Source organism: Staurois parvus, unplaced genomic scaffold, assembly GCF_062004578.1.
Source record: "Staurois parvus isolate SC_StPar_1 unplaced genomic scaffold, SC_StPar_1.0 ptg000503l, whole genome shotgun sequence".
Lineage (NCBI taxonomy): Eukaryota > Metazoa > Chordata > Amphibia > Anura > Ranidae > Staurois > Staurois parvus.
In genome coordinates this window covers 1188560-1206879 of record NW_028318299.1, presented here as the reverse complement: position 1 = coordinate 1206879, position 18320 = coordinate 1188560, and the positions used below count along the sequence as shown (strand labels likewise).

The 18320-nt window shown below is 46.7% G+C and overlaps 1 protein-coding gene across 1 annotated transcript; it reads right to left on the bottom strand.

Moving 5' to 3' along the window:
* Positions 1-406: 406 nt before the first annotated feature.
* On the bottom strand, positions 407-14271 carry LOC149451971 (uncharacterized). Its single transcript, XM_089689890.1, has 4 exons — positions 13927-14271; positions 11839-11965; positions 9266-9339; positions 407-2392 (listed from the first exon to the last, which is right to left on the bottom strand). The coding sequence occupies exons 1-4, from the start codon at positions 14249-14251 to the stop codon at positions 1956-1958; spliced, it is 963 nt and encodes a 320-aa protein (XP_089546016.1). The 5' UTR covers positions 14252-14271; the 3' UTR covers positions 407-1955.
* Positions 14272-18320: the final 4049 nt, after the last annotated feature.

Here is an 18320-nt window from a genome sequence, read left to right as displayed (position 1 = left end):
TCCCGGGTCCCGATCGTTAGAACGGGAGTCCCGGGTCCCGATCGTTAGAACGGGAGTCCCGGGTCCCGATCGTTAGAATGGGACCCGGTGCTCTCAGTGACACCATGGTCTCGGTGCTGGGAGCGGGCCGAGTGGCGTGCTCCCAGCACAAAGACAGGTACGCAAATATGCGGTCCCATGGAAAAAAGCCCCGTTCTGTGAGGCCGCATATTTGTGTGACGTTGGCGGGAAGGGGTTAAAGTAACGCAGCACCGTATCACAAAATATTACTTTGTCAGGAAGGGGGGTAAATCCTCTGGAGGGCAAGCGGTTGAACGGAGCCTATATTGGCCTTTTTGTAACAATGCTTGTTTTAGTAATATTTTTGTAAATACTGAGAAAATGTCGGTAAATAAAGTCACAAGAATACGCTTAATATGAACCCTTTATTGACTTTTTGTAGGTTTAGTTTAGTAATATCTATTTTATTTATAGTTGATGCTAAATGTTAGTTAATGTTAATGATTAAAAATAAATTGTAAAATAACATTGTTTCAAAGCGTCAAAAATATTTTTGAGTAAATAAATGCTTTGCCTGGCTTTTCTTGTCATATTTATAAAACAGCAAATGGGACATTCCCGTAATATTCACTACGGGAGAATCTTCCTTTTAAGGTGTTTTAATATGCAATTCATTCATTATTCATTGCAAGCCGACGATCCCCGCAGGATGGATCGGATCTGCAGATTGAGCATAATGGATCGGAGTCCGATCCATTATGCTCCCCAATCCGCAGATCCGAACCATCCTGCGGGGATCGTCGGCATGCAACCTGTATGGGGTGACACCGGACCTGCTACACGAAAAGGTAAGTTGGAAAGAAAGCCGACGATCCCTGCAGGATGGATCGGATCTGCGGATTGAGCATAATGGATCGGACTCCGATCCATTATGCTCCCCAATCCGCAGATCCAAACCATCCTGCAGGGATCGTCGGCATGCAACCTATACGGGGTGACACCAGACCCGCTACACGAAAAGGTAAGTTGGAAAGAAAGCCGACGATCCCTGCAGGATGGATCGGATCTGCAAATTGAGCATAATGGATCAGAGTCTGATCCATTATGCTCAATCCGCAGATCCCATCCATTCTGCAGGGATCGTCGGAGGGGGTGTCACCAAGTGTTACCGGGTGACACCATCCCTAGGGACGCCTCTGGTGTTGTTTTCATACAGACCCCTCCCCTAAAAAGTACTGACACTGTACTAATGGCACTGGGCAGGAAGGGGTTAACATCTGGGGTGGGAGACATGCTGTGCTGAGACATACAAAGCAGCATGTCCTTGCTGACAGGAGAGATCTGTGTTGTTTACATACAGACCTCTCCCCTGTCAGTGTTCATCAGCGATCACTGGATGCCGGCGGGGAATCTCCAGCCAGGACCCGGTGATTGACGCCTTTAGCTGCCAATGGCAGTGTGAGTAGGGTGGCACATGTGCTACTAGGGAAACATGCTGCTTTGTATGGCTCTGCTATGCATAGCTATACAAAGCAGTGTGCTGGTGATGACAGGGGGGAGATCTGTGTTGTTTACATACAGAACTCTCCCCTGTCACTGTTCCTCAGCAATCTCCAGGTGCCGGGAGATAATCTATGGCCGGGACCCGGTGATCGATAACTGTAGCTGCCAATGGTTGTGAGGGTAGGGCGGCACACAGGTGTGCACCCTCTACCCGGAAATACAAAATCACGCATATATATATGATTTTGCGCAGGCCTGCCGCCTTGTAGCGGTATATCTGCTATAGGGCAGTCAGAAAGCGGCTAATGGAAAACCATGTGCTATAAAGCAAGACTTCGTCAAAAGACTTTCTGTTTCCTTTTCATAAAAGTGGGCTGCAGTTCCTGTCTGCCGTGGACTCACCATGCACATGTATCTGCCACAAGAGCTGACATTCCCCCAGATCACAAATGTTACAGAATTGTACAAAATGATCTCTGTTCCCACAACACAGTCCCAAATTGTTGGAAAATATTTAGAAAGCTAGCATTTCCCGCATCTCTATTTTCTCTCTCTCTCCTTTCTCTCTGCAACACTTCTGAAAGGCGTCTGAGGTTTTCTTGCTGGTGTTTCTCCACAGCCTCACGGATGTAGTCGAATAGAAAGTTCCTCCTCCCTACCCGCTCTCTCCTCGGGTCCCTCGGTTGGTCCAGGCGGAATCTCACGTTCTGCAAGGCTTGGTCTATCACATTCAGGATGTTGATGTTGCTACTCGGAGTCTTCTGGTTGTTTTCTTTGGTGTAATTCTCAATGCTGATTATAATCTCCGCTCCCATCAGTCTGAACTTCTTTTCAACATCTTGCCACTTTCCTCTGGCTTTATGAGTGATGACGATGATGGGGAAGACACCTGAAAAACCAACATTTGAGATTCAGATGCAGAATTTTAATTTATCTATTTATTGTTAAAATCCATGGAAATACGTTGGGTGTAAAATGCAACTTCAACTAAAACGTCCCCGACTCGTAAAAGTAGACATGTGCGTTTTGTTTTGTTTTGTTACGATTTGACAGCATTTTCGTCATTCGGAGATTCAGATGTATCTGAATTTCTGAATCACAATAGTAACGAATTTCAGCAAATCCGAAATGAATTATCTGAATTTTAAAATGTATTTGAGTTTGAAAATTAACTCAAATTTTACATTTTTAAAATCCATGGAAACATGTTGGGTGTAAAGTGCAACTTCACCTAAAACTTCCCCGACTCAATGAAGCAGACATGTGCAATTTTGTTTTGTTACAATTTGAAACATTTTTGTCATTTGGAGATTCGGATGCATCTGAATTTCTGAATCACAATAGTAACGAATTTCAACAAATCTGAAATTAAAAATCTCAATTTGAAAATGTATTTGAATTTGAAAATGTATTCAAATATGAAATGGAAACACATTGCAATAACTACAGTAAAGGTATAAAAGTGAAATATGATGATGATTCCACTGACTTCACCATAAATATCGCTAACACCATCCTCAGTCCCTCCCCTCATGCCAGGGTACTAGGTGTCATCCTAGACTCCCATCTGTCCTAACAGCCCCAAATCCAATCACTGACAAAATCTTGTAGACTCCACCTCCGCAACATCTCCAAGATACGCCCATTCCTAACCCCGGAAACCACTAAGCAACTTATTTACTCCCTTATTATATCATGACTTGACTATTGTAACTCCCTCCTCATTGGCGGACCTCATCGCAGGCTATCCCCTCTTCAGTCTATCATGAATGCTGCTGCCAGACTCATCCACCTTCCTAACCATTCTGTATCTGCCACCCCTCTCTGCCAATCCCTCCACTGGCCTCCACACAGTGTCCTCCACCCCTCTCTGCCAATCCCTCCACTGGCCTCCACTCAGTGTCCTCCACCCCTCTCTGCCAATCCCTCCACTGCCCTCCACTCAGTGTCCTCCACCCCTCTCTGCCAATCCCTCCACTGGCCTCCACTTAGTGTCCTCCACCCCTCTCTGCCAATCCCTCCACTGGCCTCCATTCAGTGTCCTCCACCCCTCTCTGCCAATCCCTCCACTGGCCTCCATTCAGTGTCCTCCACCCCTCTCTGCCAATCCCTCCACTGCCCTCCACTCAGTGTCCTCCACCCATCTCTGCCAATCCCTCCACTGGCCTCCACTCAGTGTCCTCCACCCCTCTCTGCCAATCCCTCCACTGGCCTCCACTCAGTGTCCTCCACCCCTCTCTGCCAATCCCTCCACTGGCCTCCATTCAGTGTCCTCCACCCCTCTCTGCCAATCCCTCCACTGGCCTCCACTCAGTGTCCTCCACCCATCTCTGCCAATCCCTCCACTGACCTCATTCAGTGTCCTCCACCCCTCTCTGCCAATCCCTCCACTGACCTCATTCAGTGTCCTCCACCCCTCTCTGCCAATCCCTCCACTGACTCCCAGTTGCCCAACGGATAAAATTCAAAACCCTAACAATGACATATAAAGCCGTCCACAGCACTGCCCCAAATTACATAACTGATCTTATCTCTAAATATCACCCAAACCGTACACTCCGCTCCTCGCAAGACCTCCTACTCTCTAGCTCCCTTGTCTCCTCCTCCCATGCTCATCTCCAAGATTTCTCCAGAGCTTCCCCCATCCTCTGGAACTCCCTACCCCAATCTATCAGACTATCACTTACTCTACTTGCTTTTAGGCGATCACTGAAAACCTATCTCTTCAGGGAAGCCTATCCCGCCCTTTGCTAATAGTGGAATCCTCTACTCTTCCAACCACTCCATCCCCCACAGTGACTACCTACTGTACCACTCACCCCGCCCTCCTAGATTGTAAGCTCTCAGGATCAGGCCCTAACCCTCTTGTATTGAACTGTATTGTGGCTGTACTGTATCCCACTATAATGTACAGCGCTGAGCAAACCATTGGCGCTATATAAATCCTGTATAATAATAATAATGATGCCTACTTAGACTGCTTTATAGAACATAAACCAAATAGTGCGCTGTCCCTTTAAATGATATGTACCCTTCTCAAACAATCCAATACCAGATCCCACAGGTCAGAAGAATATAAACATCAGAGCGAACGCAAACAAATAAATAACAGCATACAGTATGAAAAAGGTCCGGCCGCAGTGTCAATCCGCATGCCAGAACGCGATGACATCACACAGATACTCCACCCAAACGGGGTCTGACAGTGAGAGTGCCAGCCAGGAGTTTGGATGTACAGGTCTGTTTGATTATTGAGATAATTTCAGTTTTTTTTGTTTTGGGACTTTTATTTATTCATTTATTTATGTATTTGTTTGCATTTGCACTGATGTCTATATGCATATGAACTGTGGGATCTGATCTTTACCTGTTTTATTTGATTGAGAAGGGTGAAAAACCACTTGCCCTCCGCCCTATAGCAGAAGTATTGCGACAGGGCGGCAGGACTGCGCAAAATCACATATATATATGATTTGCATTTCCGGGTAGGGGGTCTGCCCGCTATGGGTGCCTAGAGATGTCAATCACCAGGTCCTATCCGGCAGTTCCCGGCCGGCACTTGGTGATCGTCGGGGAAAGCTGACAGGGGAGAGGTCTGTATGTAAACAGCACAGGTCTCTCTCCTGCCAGGAAGGACATGCTGCTTTGTATCTCTCTGCGCAGCACCCTAGTAAAACACACCCAGCACACAGGTAACCCTTTGATCACCCCAGTTGTTAACCCATTCCTGCCTTGCAATGCAGGTGATTGTGACATGGTAATACGGCAATTAGAGGTTTATATCAGGTGTGAGGAGGTGACACTGAGCCCGATGATCTTTGACCTCACCCATGTTTTTCAGGTAGATCTCCACCTCTTTAACCGCTTCCGTGCTGCCCTATAGCATAAATACTGCTGCAGGGCGGCACGGGTGCGCAAAATCACGTGATTTTGCAGTTCTGCATCATTATTTGTGGCCTCAGCTGTCAATCACCGGGTCCTGGCCAGCAATTACTGGCTGGCACCCGGGGATCGCCGAGTATTACCGACGGGGGGAGAGAACTGTATGTAAACACAGAACTCTCCCCTGTCAGCTCCTGCACACTGCTTTGTACAGCTCTTCATAGCAGCATGCTCACAGTGAAACACACACACACAGCCCCCATAGTGAAACAGCACACAGTTAATCCTTTGATCGCCCCTCATGTTAACCCCTTCCTGCCCAGCACCATTAGTACAGTGTCAGTGCTTTTTATTAGCACTGATCACTGTATTGGTGTCATTGGGGATGTCAGTGACACCAAGTCAGTCCCCCCCCCCCCCAGTGTCAGAATGCCCGCCGCTGTCCCGCTATAAGTCGCTGATTTCTGCCATTCTAGTAAAAATAAATATCCCACTATATATACTGTCATTTGTAAACGCTATAACTTTCACGTAAACCAAGTAATTTACACGGATTGGGATTTTTTTTTAGCAAAGACACGAGTAGAATACATTTTGGCCGAAATTTATGCCGACATTTTGTTTCATAGCAAAACGTCCAAAAATATAGTTTTTATTTTCAAAATAGTTTTTTTTTGTTTTGTTTATAGCGCAAAAAGATAAAAACCACACAGGTGATCAAATACCACCAAAAGAAAGCTCTATTCGTGGGGAAAAAAGGATGTAAATTTCATGTGGGTGCAGTGTTGCACGACCGCGCAATTGTCAGTTAAAGTAACGGTGTGCTGTAACGCAATAAATGGCCTGCTCAGGAAGGGGGTGGAAATCCTCTGGAGGGCGAGGGGTTAACTAGTTGCCGACCTCAGATAGCCGAATGACGGCTGCACTGCGGCCGGCCAGTTCTGGGTGGACGTCATATGACGTCCTCCCAGAACGCGCTCTCCTGCGCGCCCCAGGGGGTGCGCACCCGGCGATCTCCGTGATCGCTGTGTCCTACGGACACAGCTGATCACGTGATGTGGTAAAAGGCCAATCACAGCGGCCTTTTACCAAGTGATCAGCGGTGTCCAATGACACGCTGATCAGAGGGAAATGCAAGTGCCGGTTCTCGGCTGCACTTTCTTCACGCTGTCAGATCGTGAGGAAAGTACTGCCGAGAACCGGCAGTTGTCAGAGCGAGGATCGGCACCGATCATCAGGGCACTGATGATCAGTGCCCAGCAGTGCCACCCACAAGTTCCGCCCACCTGTGCCCAGCAATGCACCCACCTGTGCCACTCTGCAGTGTCACACACCTGTGCCCAGAAGTGCCACCTACCTGTGCCCAGCAGTGCCACCCACATGTGCCCAGCAGTGCACCCACCTGTGCCACTCTGCAGTGCCACCTACCTGTGCCCAGAAGTGCCACCTACCTGTGCCCAGCAGTGACACCCACCTGTGCCCACCCACCAGTGCAGCCCAGCAGTGCTGCCAGTCAGTGCCAACAGTCAGTGCCCAGGGGTTGTGCCAGTCAGTGCCGCCAGTCAGTGCCCAGCAGTGATGCCAGTCAGTGCCGTCTATCAGTACCCATCATCAGTGTCACCTATCAGTGCCGCCTATCCGTGACACCTCATTAGTGCTGTCTATCAGTGCCGCCTATCAGTGCCCATCAGTGCTGCCTCATCAACGCACATCAGTGAAGGAGAAAAAATACCTGTTTGAAAAATTTTATAATAGAAACAAAGAAACTTTTTTTTTTTTTTCAAATTTTTTGCAACTTTTTTATTTATAGCGCAAAATGTAAAGCGCCCAGTGGCGATTAAATACCACCAAAAGAAAGCTCTATTTGTGAGAAAAAAATGATCAAAATTTCATATGGGTACAATGTTGCATGACCGCGCAATTGTCAATCAAAGTGCGGCAGCTCTGAAAGCTGAAAATTGGCCTGGTAAGGAAGGGGGTATAAGTGCCTGGTAGGCAAGGGGTTAATATCCGTTTTTGTGAATGGAAGAAAACCCCATGGGCTCCTTCACACAGGCGTTCCATTTCTTTTCTTCATTTCAGTCATGTTTTCTTCAAGAAAAAAACAGATCCGTTCACATCTGGTTTTTAACATCCTTTACCAATGCAAAAATGGACCGTATGTCTGTTTACATCCGTTTTTTGTCCATTTTCTTCCGTTCAAAAAAAGAGATGTTAACGGATGCGGACATAAATGGATGTAAACATATGATCATCAGTTTACACCTCTAGTCCATAGAAATTTCAATAATGGGTGTCTGTTTTTCATCTGTAAACAGACAGATGAAAAACGGACATACAGAACGCCTCTGTCACACGGAGCAGACCCGTTTAGTGGATCCGCTTGCTCATCGAGGGATCTCTCCGCTGATCCCTGCTGATCAAGCAGATGACAGGTCCGTGTCCGCTCCACTGCTGCAGAGCAGACACAGCAGGTTGGATGAAAATAGAGTGCCTGTCCATTTCCTTCTGATCCAAACCGACGGACAGAAGAGGATTTGGATCCCCATCCATCCCTTTTTTGCAGGTCAGATTGGTTGTTGGCAGGTGTAAACGGACACGTGTCTGCTTAAACCCACCGCTCCATAGAGGAGAAAGGAGGTTCCGATCAGGTCCGCCTGAAAAAAACAGATGTAAACTGATGTAAACGGATGTAAAAGGGATGTGAATGGATATAAACGGACACAAAATTAATGTAAATGGATGTAAATGGCCACAAATGGATGTAAATGGACAAAAACAGATGCAAACAAACAAAAATGGATGTAAATGGATGAAAAACAGATGTAAATAGATGTAAATGGACAAGCAAGAATGTAACAGAACAAAAATGGATGTAAATGTATGTAAACGGATGAAAAATGGATGGAAATGGATTTAAATGGACAAAAATGGATGTAAATGGAAAAAACTGGATGTAAACGAACAAAAACTGATTATAAAAAGGATGAAAAACTGATGTAAATGGACATACTGTCCATTTTTGCATTGGTAAAAAATTGATGCAATCTGATGGATAATGGATAACAAACGGATGTAAACGGATGTAAAATGGATGTAAATGGGCAAAATTGGATGTAAACGGATGTAAATAGATGTAAACTGACAAAAATGGATGTAAACAGACCAACAAATGGATGTAAACAGACACATTGTCAATTTTTGCATTAGTAAAATAAAAAAATGTAAAAAATGGATGTACACTGATGGAAAATGGATGTAAATGGACACAAATGGATGTAAATGGACATACTGTCTGTTGTTGCATTGGTAAAGGATATAAAAAATGGATGTAAATGGACAAAAACTGATCTAAAGGGCCAAAAATGGATGTAAATGGTCCAAAAAATGGATGTGCATGGACATACTGTTGGTTTTTGCATTGGTAAAAGATGTAAAAAATGGATGTAAACTGATGGAAAATAGATAAAAAATGGACAAAAATGGATGTAAACGGACAAAAACTGATCTAAAGGGACAAAAATGGACGTAAACGGTCCAAAAAATGGATGTGCATGGGCATACTGTTAGTTTTTGCATTTGTAAAGGATATAAAAAATGGATGTAAAACTGACGTGAACTGATTCGTTTTTACTTGGAATAAAGTGACCGAATTGGTGAAAAAACTGGAGCGCCCGTGTGAAAGGACCTTTCTTTAGCCGCTAGGATTGGACAGCATTGCTGAGAGAACAAAGGACACCGGGGTGATGGTTGCAGCTATGGCCCCGGCATTACCACTCCAACCAGAGGATGCATGGGTCCTTTAGGGGGAGGGGCTAGAGGACCAAGCGTGAACAGAGCTTTCCGTATTTTAGATGACCTCCCCCGAGGGACCCTTTACCTGTCATCCTGACGCAGTTTGTAAGAAATCCTTTCACATCTTCTTCTTCTTGTCTTCCAAAAGTGTATTTCGCACTAAACATGGAGAACAAATAATTTGCTGCTGAATTGAAATGACACAAATGAAGCCTAAGTGGAACATTTCACAAGTAATCGGTGCAATCAGATTGTAATGTGTGTGAGCTTAATGGAGCTCCAGGTAGCAGTGACAGGGCAACGTGGTGCTAATCCTGCCTAAGTCGCCAGTGTTTCTCCACCAGATTGTCACAGGATCCAATTGGCACACCAAAGTCCACAAACCTGACACCGTAGATTGAGGGGCTCATTTACACTTGTTATGAATTGAACGCACATAAAATGCCTGCCGCTTCAACGGTTTTTGGATGTTTCGGTGATGCTTTGGTGAGGCTTTTTTGATGCTTTAAGGAAGCGTGGCAAATGCCCTGTGTGTGCTGATTTTCAATTTGTTTTAAAGGGGTCCAATATAACCCCCTACTCATTAGCACCCCTGTTCAGCAGATCCCCAGCTCATTAGTACCCCTGTTCAGCAGATCCCCAGTTCATTAGTACCCCTGTTCAGCAGATCCCAAGCTCATTAGTACCCCTGTTCAGCAGATCCCCAGCTCATTAGCATCCCTGTTCAGCAGATCCCCAGCTCATTAGCATCCCTGTTCAGCAGATATCCAGCTCATTAGCATCCCTGTTCAGCAGATCCCCAGTTCATTAGTTTCCCTGTTCAGCAGATATCCAGCCTATTATTCCCCTTGTTCAGCAGATCCCCTGCTCCCCAGCTCTGCTGATCCCCCACTCAGTAGTAACCCCCAGCTCTGCGGATCCCCCACTCAGTAGTAACCCCCAGCTCTGCTGATCCCCCACTCAGTAGTAACCCCCAGCTCTGCTGATCCCCCACTCAGTAGTAACCCCCAGCACTGCTGATCCCCCACTCAGTAGTAACCCCCAGCACTGCTGATCCCCCACTCAGTAGTAACCCCCAGCACTGCTGATACCCCACTCAGTAGTAACCCCCATCTCTGCTGATCCACCACTCAGTAGTAACCCCCATCTCTGCTGGTCCCCCACTCAGTAGTAACCCCCAGCTCTGCTGGTCCCCCACTCAGTAGTAACTCCCAGCCAGGGGCGGACTAACAACTCATGGGGCCCCGGGCAATAGGGGACTATGGGGCCCCTGTGTCCTTGCTCACACTCAAACCACACCCAAAAAGCCTATGAAAAGGTACCAGGGGCATCTCATGGGGCCCCCTACTGACCCCGGGCCCTCGGGAGAAGAAGAATAAGAAGAAGGAGAATTCCAGTCCGCTATTATATTTATTTGGATACAAATAGATACATTTGTTGCAACCGCAAGACTTTTTCATATAAAATATAATAGTGGACTGGAATTCTTCTTCTTCTTGCTGTCACATTGTATGGTGCGCTCCCGTCGCTGCATGGGATAGAAGTTATGGGGTTAATGCCGGCCATAGACGGGACGAAAATCAGATGATTTTTTTAACGTTGGTGGTAACGTCAGCCGATCGAACAACCGATTTTTCCTTTTTTTTTTATAACTCGGCCAATTTTCGACCCGTCTATGGCATGCATTAGGCTAGGTTCACACTTTGCGCATGTGTAAAATTGCATGCTTTCCCAATGTGCACAGAAACCTTTTTAACAGGCATGCATTGCACAGCGGTGCAATTCGTTCCTAATTCTTCCAAATTCTTAATGGCTCCCCCATGCATCTGCTAATGCGCATGTATTTGTATGCACCAAATTGCTTGGCGTTGCAGCACCATTCACTTTGGTGCAGTGCAATTTTGCAAAAGGCTTGGGAACATGTTTTGCATGTTTGTTGTGTGTAGGGAAGCCCATTGAACACTTTTTCTTTTTTCATAAATGTACAAAGAGACCCTGTCACCGGCAGTAATGGCCATCACAATCTGGACTCCAGCAACCAGAAGATGATGCTCATTGGGGGGAGATTTACTGAAACCGGAGTTGTGCATGGCAACCAATCAGCTTCTACCTTCAGCTGGTTCAATGAAGCTTTGACAATAAAACCTGGAAGCTGATTGGTTGCCATGCAGAGCCACACCAGATTTTATACTCTCCAGTCTTAGTAAATCAACCTCAATAAGTCACAAGACAAGTCAAAGCACATTCATTTTAATGGGCGCCATCTTAATCAATGTGACTCAAGTTGCAGCAACAAAAAAAAAAGGTTTCTGCACTAGTTTTCTGCGACTTTGGTGCGATTTGAGTGTCACAGACTGTTGAATCACAAAATTCACAAGCAACTTGCACAACTTTGGGGTCAGCGGTGTGAACTGAGCCTTAAAGTCCAGCAGCGGGACCCTTCCACATTTTCAGCAGTGGCCCCCTTTCTGCCATCTTGGTGGCAGAACTCCAGGGCCTGGTCGCAAGTGTGACCCTCGTAGTTCCACCACTGACTTGGGATTGTTATACAATATTTCTTGCAGAGGTTTCTATGCAGAGCTGCATCAGATTTTGCACCCTCCAGTTTTAGTAAATCCCCCCATTGTGTCTTTTCATCTGTTTCGTGGATTACCTCACCTGAAAATAAATATGGGGACCAGGAAGTCGGTAAAATTTGGGTTCCGTTCACTTTTCTCCAAGTCGGCCATCACCTCATCAAAGTTCTCTTTCCATTCTACTCTCTTATTCAGAGGATAGAAATTACCTGGAAAAAAGAAGAGAGTCGGGGCTGTGTAACGGAAGATTCTACAGAATATTACAATGATATTAACTGTAACCCAAATATGATTGTGGAAAGTCAACAACCTCTGATGAAGGAGACTAAAGGTTAAGAGAGAAGAGCGAGTGGAGAGAGACATCATCCCTCTTAAAATGACTCTGTAGGCTGGGCTGGGACAGACGAACTAATCCTTCCGTATGAGGGGCTCATGAGGGAGCACTGAACCCACTTGGTTACAGCATGTGGTTGTCTTGGGCATGCAACTTTCCTTCTACTAAACATCCTCATCCCGGCCATTGAACTGCAATTCAGTTGACACAATGTGCTGCATATACACTATTCTGCCAAAAGTATTGGCCCCGCCCTCCAAATCATGTGATTCAGATGTTCCAATCCCCTCCATGGACACAGGTGTATAAAATCAACCCCCTAGGCATGCAGACTGCTTCTACAAACATTGGTGAAAGAATGGGTCGCTCTCAGGAGCTCAGTGACTCCAAGCGTGGTCCCGTGATAGGTGGCCACCTGGGCAATAAGTCCATCCGTGACATTTCCTGGCTACTAAATATTCCACGCTCAACTGTTAGTGGGATTATAACAAAGTGGAAGCAACTGGGAACAACAGCCACTCAGCCACCAAGTGGTAGGCCACGTCACATGACAGGGCGGGGTCAGCACATGCTGAAGCGCACAGTGCGCAGAAGTCGCCAACTGTCTGCAGAGTCAATAGCTAAAAACCTCCAAACTTGGTGTGGCCTTCAGATGAGCCCAACAACAGTGTGTAGAGAGCTTCATGGAATGGGTTTCCATGGCCGAGCAGCTGCATCCAAGCCTTCCATCACCAAGTGCAATGCAAATCGTCAGATGCCGTGGTGTAAAGCACGCCGCCACTGAACTCTAGAGCAGTGAAGACGTGTTCCCTGGAGTGAGGAAAGTGTACAATCCAAACGCACATGTTCCTGCGTTAAAAATGGCTGTGTGTATAAGTGGGTGCTGCAGCGACCGTCGGCTGGAACCGAACAGAATCAGCAAGGGAGAATGTCAAAATGTCCAAACGTTTTAATGAATGATCACATAGTTACAGTAAGGCTACGTTTTGGAGTCTTGCAGGACCCCTTCATCAGGGATGTGACTGTCTGGAAATCCGATGGACGTGTCTGGGTTTGGCGGTTGCCAGGAGAACAGTACTTGCTTGACTGCATTGTGCCAAGTGTAAAGTTTGGTGGAGGGGGGATTATGGTGTGGGGTTGTTTTTCAGGGGTTGGGCTTGACCCCCTAGTTCCAGTGAAGGGAAATCTTAAGGCATCAACATACCAAGACATTTTGGACAATTTCATGCTCCCAATGTTGTGGGAAGAGTTTGGGGATGGCCCCTTCCTGTTCCAACATGACTGCACACCAGTGCACAAAGCAAGGTCCATGAAAACATGGAGGAGTGAGTTCAGGGTGGAGGAATTTGACTGTCCTGCACAGAGTCCTGACCTCAACCCCATAGAACACCTTTGGGATGAATTAGAGCGGAGACTGCGAGCCAGGCCTCCTCCCCCGACATCAGGGCCTGACCTGATAAATGTGCTTCTGGAAGAATGGTCCAACCTTCCCATAGACACCCTCCTAAACCTTGTGGACGGCCTTCCCAGAAGAGTTGAAGCTGTTATAGCTACAAAGGGCGGGGCCAACTCAATATTGAACCCTACGGACTAAGACTGCGAGGCCATTAAAGTTCATGTGCGTGGAAAGACAATCGTCCCAATACTGGGGGCAATATAGTGTATCTGTAGTAGGATTGCAGACGCACTTCTGAACATACACACTTCTACACCTGTACACACAGACATACAAACACACACAAGGGGCCATTTCCCCTACCACATTCTTATAATAGATTCATGTTTTTCCATTTATTTTCTCATTGTGTAATTATAATAACCTGAGCTCCTACTCACCCAGTTGGGCATAGACCTCTGCTCGTTCAAAGTCATTCATGGCTCTAAAGCCTCGGTTGTCCACGATGGTGATATTGTGGGTGAGGTCATAGGCTTTCCTTATCATAGTCATGCTGCCTCCATCTAGCTTCTGTCCGGCTTCAGCATATTCTGTATATAGTGGACTGTCACTCAGGACATATTTACAGGAGTTCACAAAGGAGGATTTGCCATGACCAGAGTAGCCAAACAGCTGTAGGAGGACCCGCTCATAGCCCTGACTGCCCAGATCTCCATCACCCAGGCTGAAGGTCTCAGTCTTCCTTCTCAGCTCCTTATAGTCCATTTCTTAATTCTTTGCTTTGTCTCTCTTTGTCCGTCACTCTAACATATACAATCTCTACTCTCTTACATTATATATTTACCCTCACAAGTTACTTTCACTTTCTAGTTCACTGTTAAAGTTAACCTGCATTGTATTTTCAGGAACCTAGATCTAAAGAAATGATTGTAGAATTGTCATATGTCTTTACATGGTGTTCTCACACAAAGGAGCATGCTTCTGGAAATGTGAATGTATAAGAAAGCAGTTGGCTGTGACCCTAGGTCATTGGCTGAGAGGGAGAGCATGCGCATGCTCACATCTTATTGTGATGCCATCCTGACACAAATGTTATGTGCCTGTTTCCCTATGAGGAAAGGGATTTGTGCTAGAAGGGGGGATTTTAATGGGGGAAAAGGATTTGTGCTAGAAGAGGGGATTTTAATGGGGGAAGAGGATTTGTGCTAGAAGGGGGTATGTGGGGGGTTGTGCTAGAAGGGATGATGTGGGAGGGGAAGATTTGTAAAAGATGGGGGGATTTGTGTTAGGAAGGGGGATTTAGGAGAGATGATTTGTACTAGAAGGGGGTATTTGGGGGGTTGTGCTAGAAGGGATGATGTGGAAGGGGGGGGATTTGTGTTAGGAAGGGGGATTAGGGAGAGATGATTTGTACTAGTAGGGATGATTGGGGGGATTTGTGCTAGAAAAGGGGATTTTAATGGTGGGAAGAAGATTTGTGCTAGAAGGGGGTATTTGGGAGTTGTGCTGGAAGGTATGATGTGGGAGGGGAGGATTTGTAAAAGGTGGGGGGATTTGTGTTAGGAAGGAAGATTTAGGAGAGAGGATTTGTACTAGAAGGGGGTATTTGGGGGGTTGTGCTAGAAGGGATGATGTGGTAGGGGAGGATTTGTAAAAGGTGGGGGGATTTGTGTTAGGAAGGGAGATTTAGGAGAGAGGATTTGTACTAGAAGGAGGTATTTGGGGGGTTGTGCCAGGGGTGGACAGACAACTCATGGGGCCCCTAGGCAAAAGTGGATTATGGGGCCCCTGTGTCCTCGCCCAAACTCAAATCACACCCAAAAAAGCCTATGAAAGGTACCAGGGGCATCTCATGGGGCCCCCTACTGACCCTGGGCCCTCGGGCAGTGCCCGAGTGCTCGAATGGTCAGTCCACCCCTGGGTTGTGCTGAAAGGGATGATGTGAAGGTGGGGTGGGATTTGTGTTAGGAAGGGGGATTAGGGAGAGAGGATTTGTACTAGTAGGGATGATTGGGGGGATTTGTGCTAAGAAGGGAAATTTGGGGGGGGGGAATTTGTGCTAGAAGAGGGGGTTTTAATGGTGGGGGAAGAGGATTTGTGCTAGAAGGGGGTATTTGGGGGTTGTGCTGGAAGGGATGATGTGGGAGGGGAGGATTTGTAAAAGGTGGGGGGATTTTGGAGAGAGGATTTGCACTAGTAGGGATGATTTGGAGGATTTGTGCTATGAAGGGAAATTTGGGGGTAGGATGTGTGGGGATATAAATGTCAGAGGGGACATTTGAGGGGTAGAAGATTTGTGCTAGAAGGCGGATTTCGGGAAGGAGAGGATTTGAGCTGGGAGGGGGTGATGCGGGGCAAAGATTTGTGCTGAGTTGAGGATTTCAGTTGGGGGGATGGATTTGAACCCGGAAGAGGGGAATTTTTTTTTGGGGGGGTGAATTTCAGCTTGCAAAAGGAATTCATGCTTAGAGCATAAGCATGCCGGATAGCGCTCAAATATTTTGTGAGGGAGGGAAGGGTTTTTTGCTCACACATAATGCTCATGTGGGGGCACCCTTGGGGGTGGGGGGCTTCCGTTCACCATCTTCTCCCTGTGCAATAGATGACTTTGTCCCGGCACTGCAGCTCCCTATAGCCTTTGCTTGACAATCTCTATCCTAATTGCCTGATAATTTACCAGAAATGGTTTTCAGATTGACATGTAAACCTCTGAGGCATCCCAACCCCCAGGCAGGTTTTACACATTCTTAGAGGCCAACGGTCTCTGGAACAACACAGAAAGGGGAACACGTGACCTTTGATCATGCTGAGCACCAACTGTCCATCCAGACCCAGCCATTTCCACACCTACCAAAATTTCTTTTTATTTATTTTAACATTATTTACATTTTACTTGTTTGTCATTTTGTTTTTTTCTTTTTTTTTCTTTCTTAGATTATCTCTGCCCTCATCCCTGGAGATCCCCAGAGGACCACCAGTATCCCTGGAGATCCCCAGAGGACCACCCTTATCCCTGGAGATCCCCAGAGGACCACCCTCATCCCTGGAGACTCTCTGAGGACCACCTCATCCCCAGAGATCCCCTGAAGGCCACCCTCATCCCTGAAGATCCCCTGAGGACCACCCTCATCCCTGGAGATCACCTGAGAACTACCCTCATCCCTGAAGATCCCCGGAGGACCACCCTTATCCCTGGAGATCTCCGATGACCACCCTCATCCCTGGAGATCCCCAGAGGACCATCCTTATCCCTAGAGACTCCCTGAGGACCACCCTCATCCCTGGAGATCCCCAGAGGACCACCCTCATCCCTGGAGATCCCCTGAGGACCACCCTCATCCCTGGAGATCCCCGGAGGACCACCTTTATTTCTGGAGATCTCTGATGACCACCCTCATCCCTGGATATCCCCTAAAGACCATCCTTATCCCTGGAGATCCCCAGAGGAGACCACCCTGACCCCTGGAGATCCCCAGAGGACCATCCTTATCCCTGGAGACTCCCTGAGGACCACCCTCATCCCCAGAGATCTCCCAAGGACCACCCTCTTCCCCAGATATCTCTTGAGGACCAGCCTCATCCCTGGAGATCCCCTGAGGACCATCCTGATCCCTGGAGATCACCTGAGAACTACCCTCATCCCTGAAGATCCCCAGAGGACCACCCTTATCCCTGGAGATCTCCGATGACCACCCTCATCCCTGGATATCCCCTAAAGACCACTCTTATCCCTGGAAATCCCCAGAGGACCATCCTTATCCCTGGAGATCCCCAGAGGACCACCCTTATCCCTGGAGATCCCCAGAGGACCATCCTTATCCCTGGAGATCCCCAGAGGATCACTCTCATCCCTTATAATAATCCACTCTTAATATATTGAAAATCAAATAAGAAATATGTTTTTTTGCCTAAATATCGATCTTCACCTCCCTAGCGGTCTGATTATGTCAGTATTTCTGTGCTGAAAGCGGTTCATTTTTTTACATGGAAATATGTTGTTTTTTTATTGTAGGCCTGTAATTCTTAGGAATAACTCACTGAAATCTGTCTGAACAAGAGTCTAGTAAACATCCCGGGGAGGATAAAACTTGAAACACAAAATCATAAATTATAATATAATAAATAATCATAAAAAATAATAATATAATAATAATAATAATAAATGTAATTCAATAATGTAATCAAACCAAAAACACTGAAATGTGAAATAGAGCGCCAAGTTCGCACATCACTGAGCTCAGTCGCAGAATAGTTTTCAGTGTCTGATGAGGAATTTCCCCCACCAATCATTATCACTCAATTCTGCAAGTGGTTCTGATTTACTATCGCTGTTCTCTAGCCGGTCTAAAACCGCGTCTGACCTAAAGGGACGCTTTTTGGACTCCATGGACGTTTCTCAGTTTCCAGGAAGAAAGAACAGTAATAATGCAGGCAGGGCGCTGGACAAAGCACTCGGGACACAATGTATGTGAAATGGTTTGATACAGGAATGTTATACTATGTGATTTTAGTGTATTTAGTGAATGTCACTTTTCACATTTTAAAATTTCCCGCCAGTTCTGTCCCCCGTACGTCCCGACGTGGCAGGGACCGAAACCCGGAAGACAGATGCTGGCATTGGCTGGAGGACATTGCCGGGGACACTGCAGGGAGGACATTGTGGGAGCGCAGGACAAGGTAAGTGCAGAAGAGATCCCCAAGCAACGCTGCAGTGTATTCCCGAGTGTAGCTCGGGGGGGGTTACCGCTTGTGGTACTGAAACCTTACCCCAAGCAACACTCGGGAATACAGCCAGGGGAGTTAAATCACATTGCTTATTGCACTTGTTTGTAGA

Bases quoted from the DNA above. Each gene is read 5' to 3' on its own strand.
- LOC149451971 (XM_089689890.1), bottom strand. From the start codon at position 14,251: ATGGACTATAAGGAGCTGAGAAGGAAGACTGAGACCTTCAGCCTGGGT. The intron at 11,966-13,926 runs GTGAGTAGGAGC...TCTTTTTTCCAG, and splicing joins AGAGGTCTATGCCCAACTGG to GTAATTTCTATCCTCTGAAT. The intron at 2,393-9,265 runs GTAAAGGGTCCC...TTGGTTTTTCAG, and splicing joins AAACTGCGTCAGGATGACAG to GTGTCTTCCCCATCATCGTC.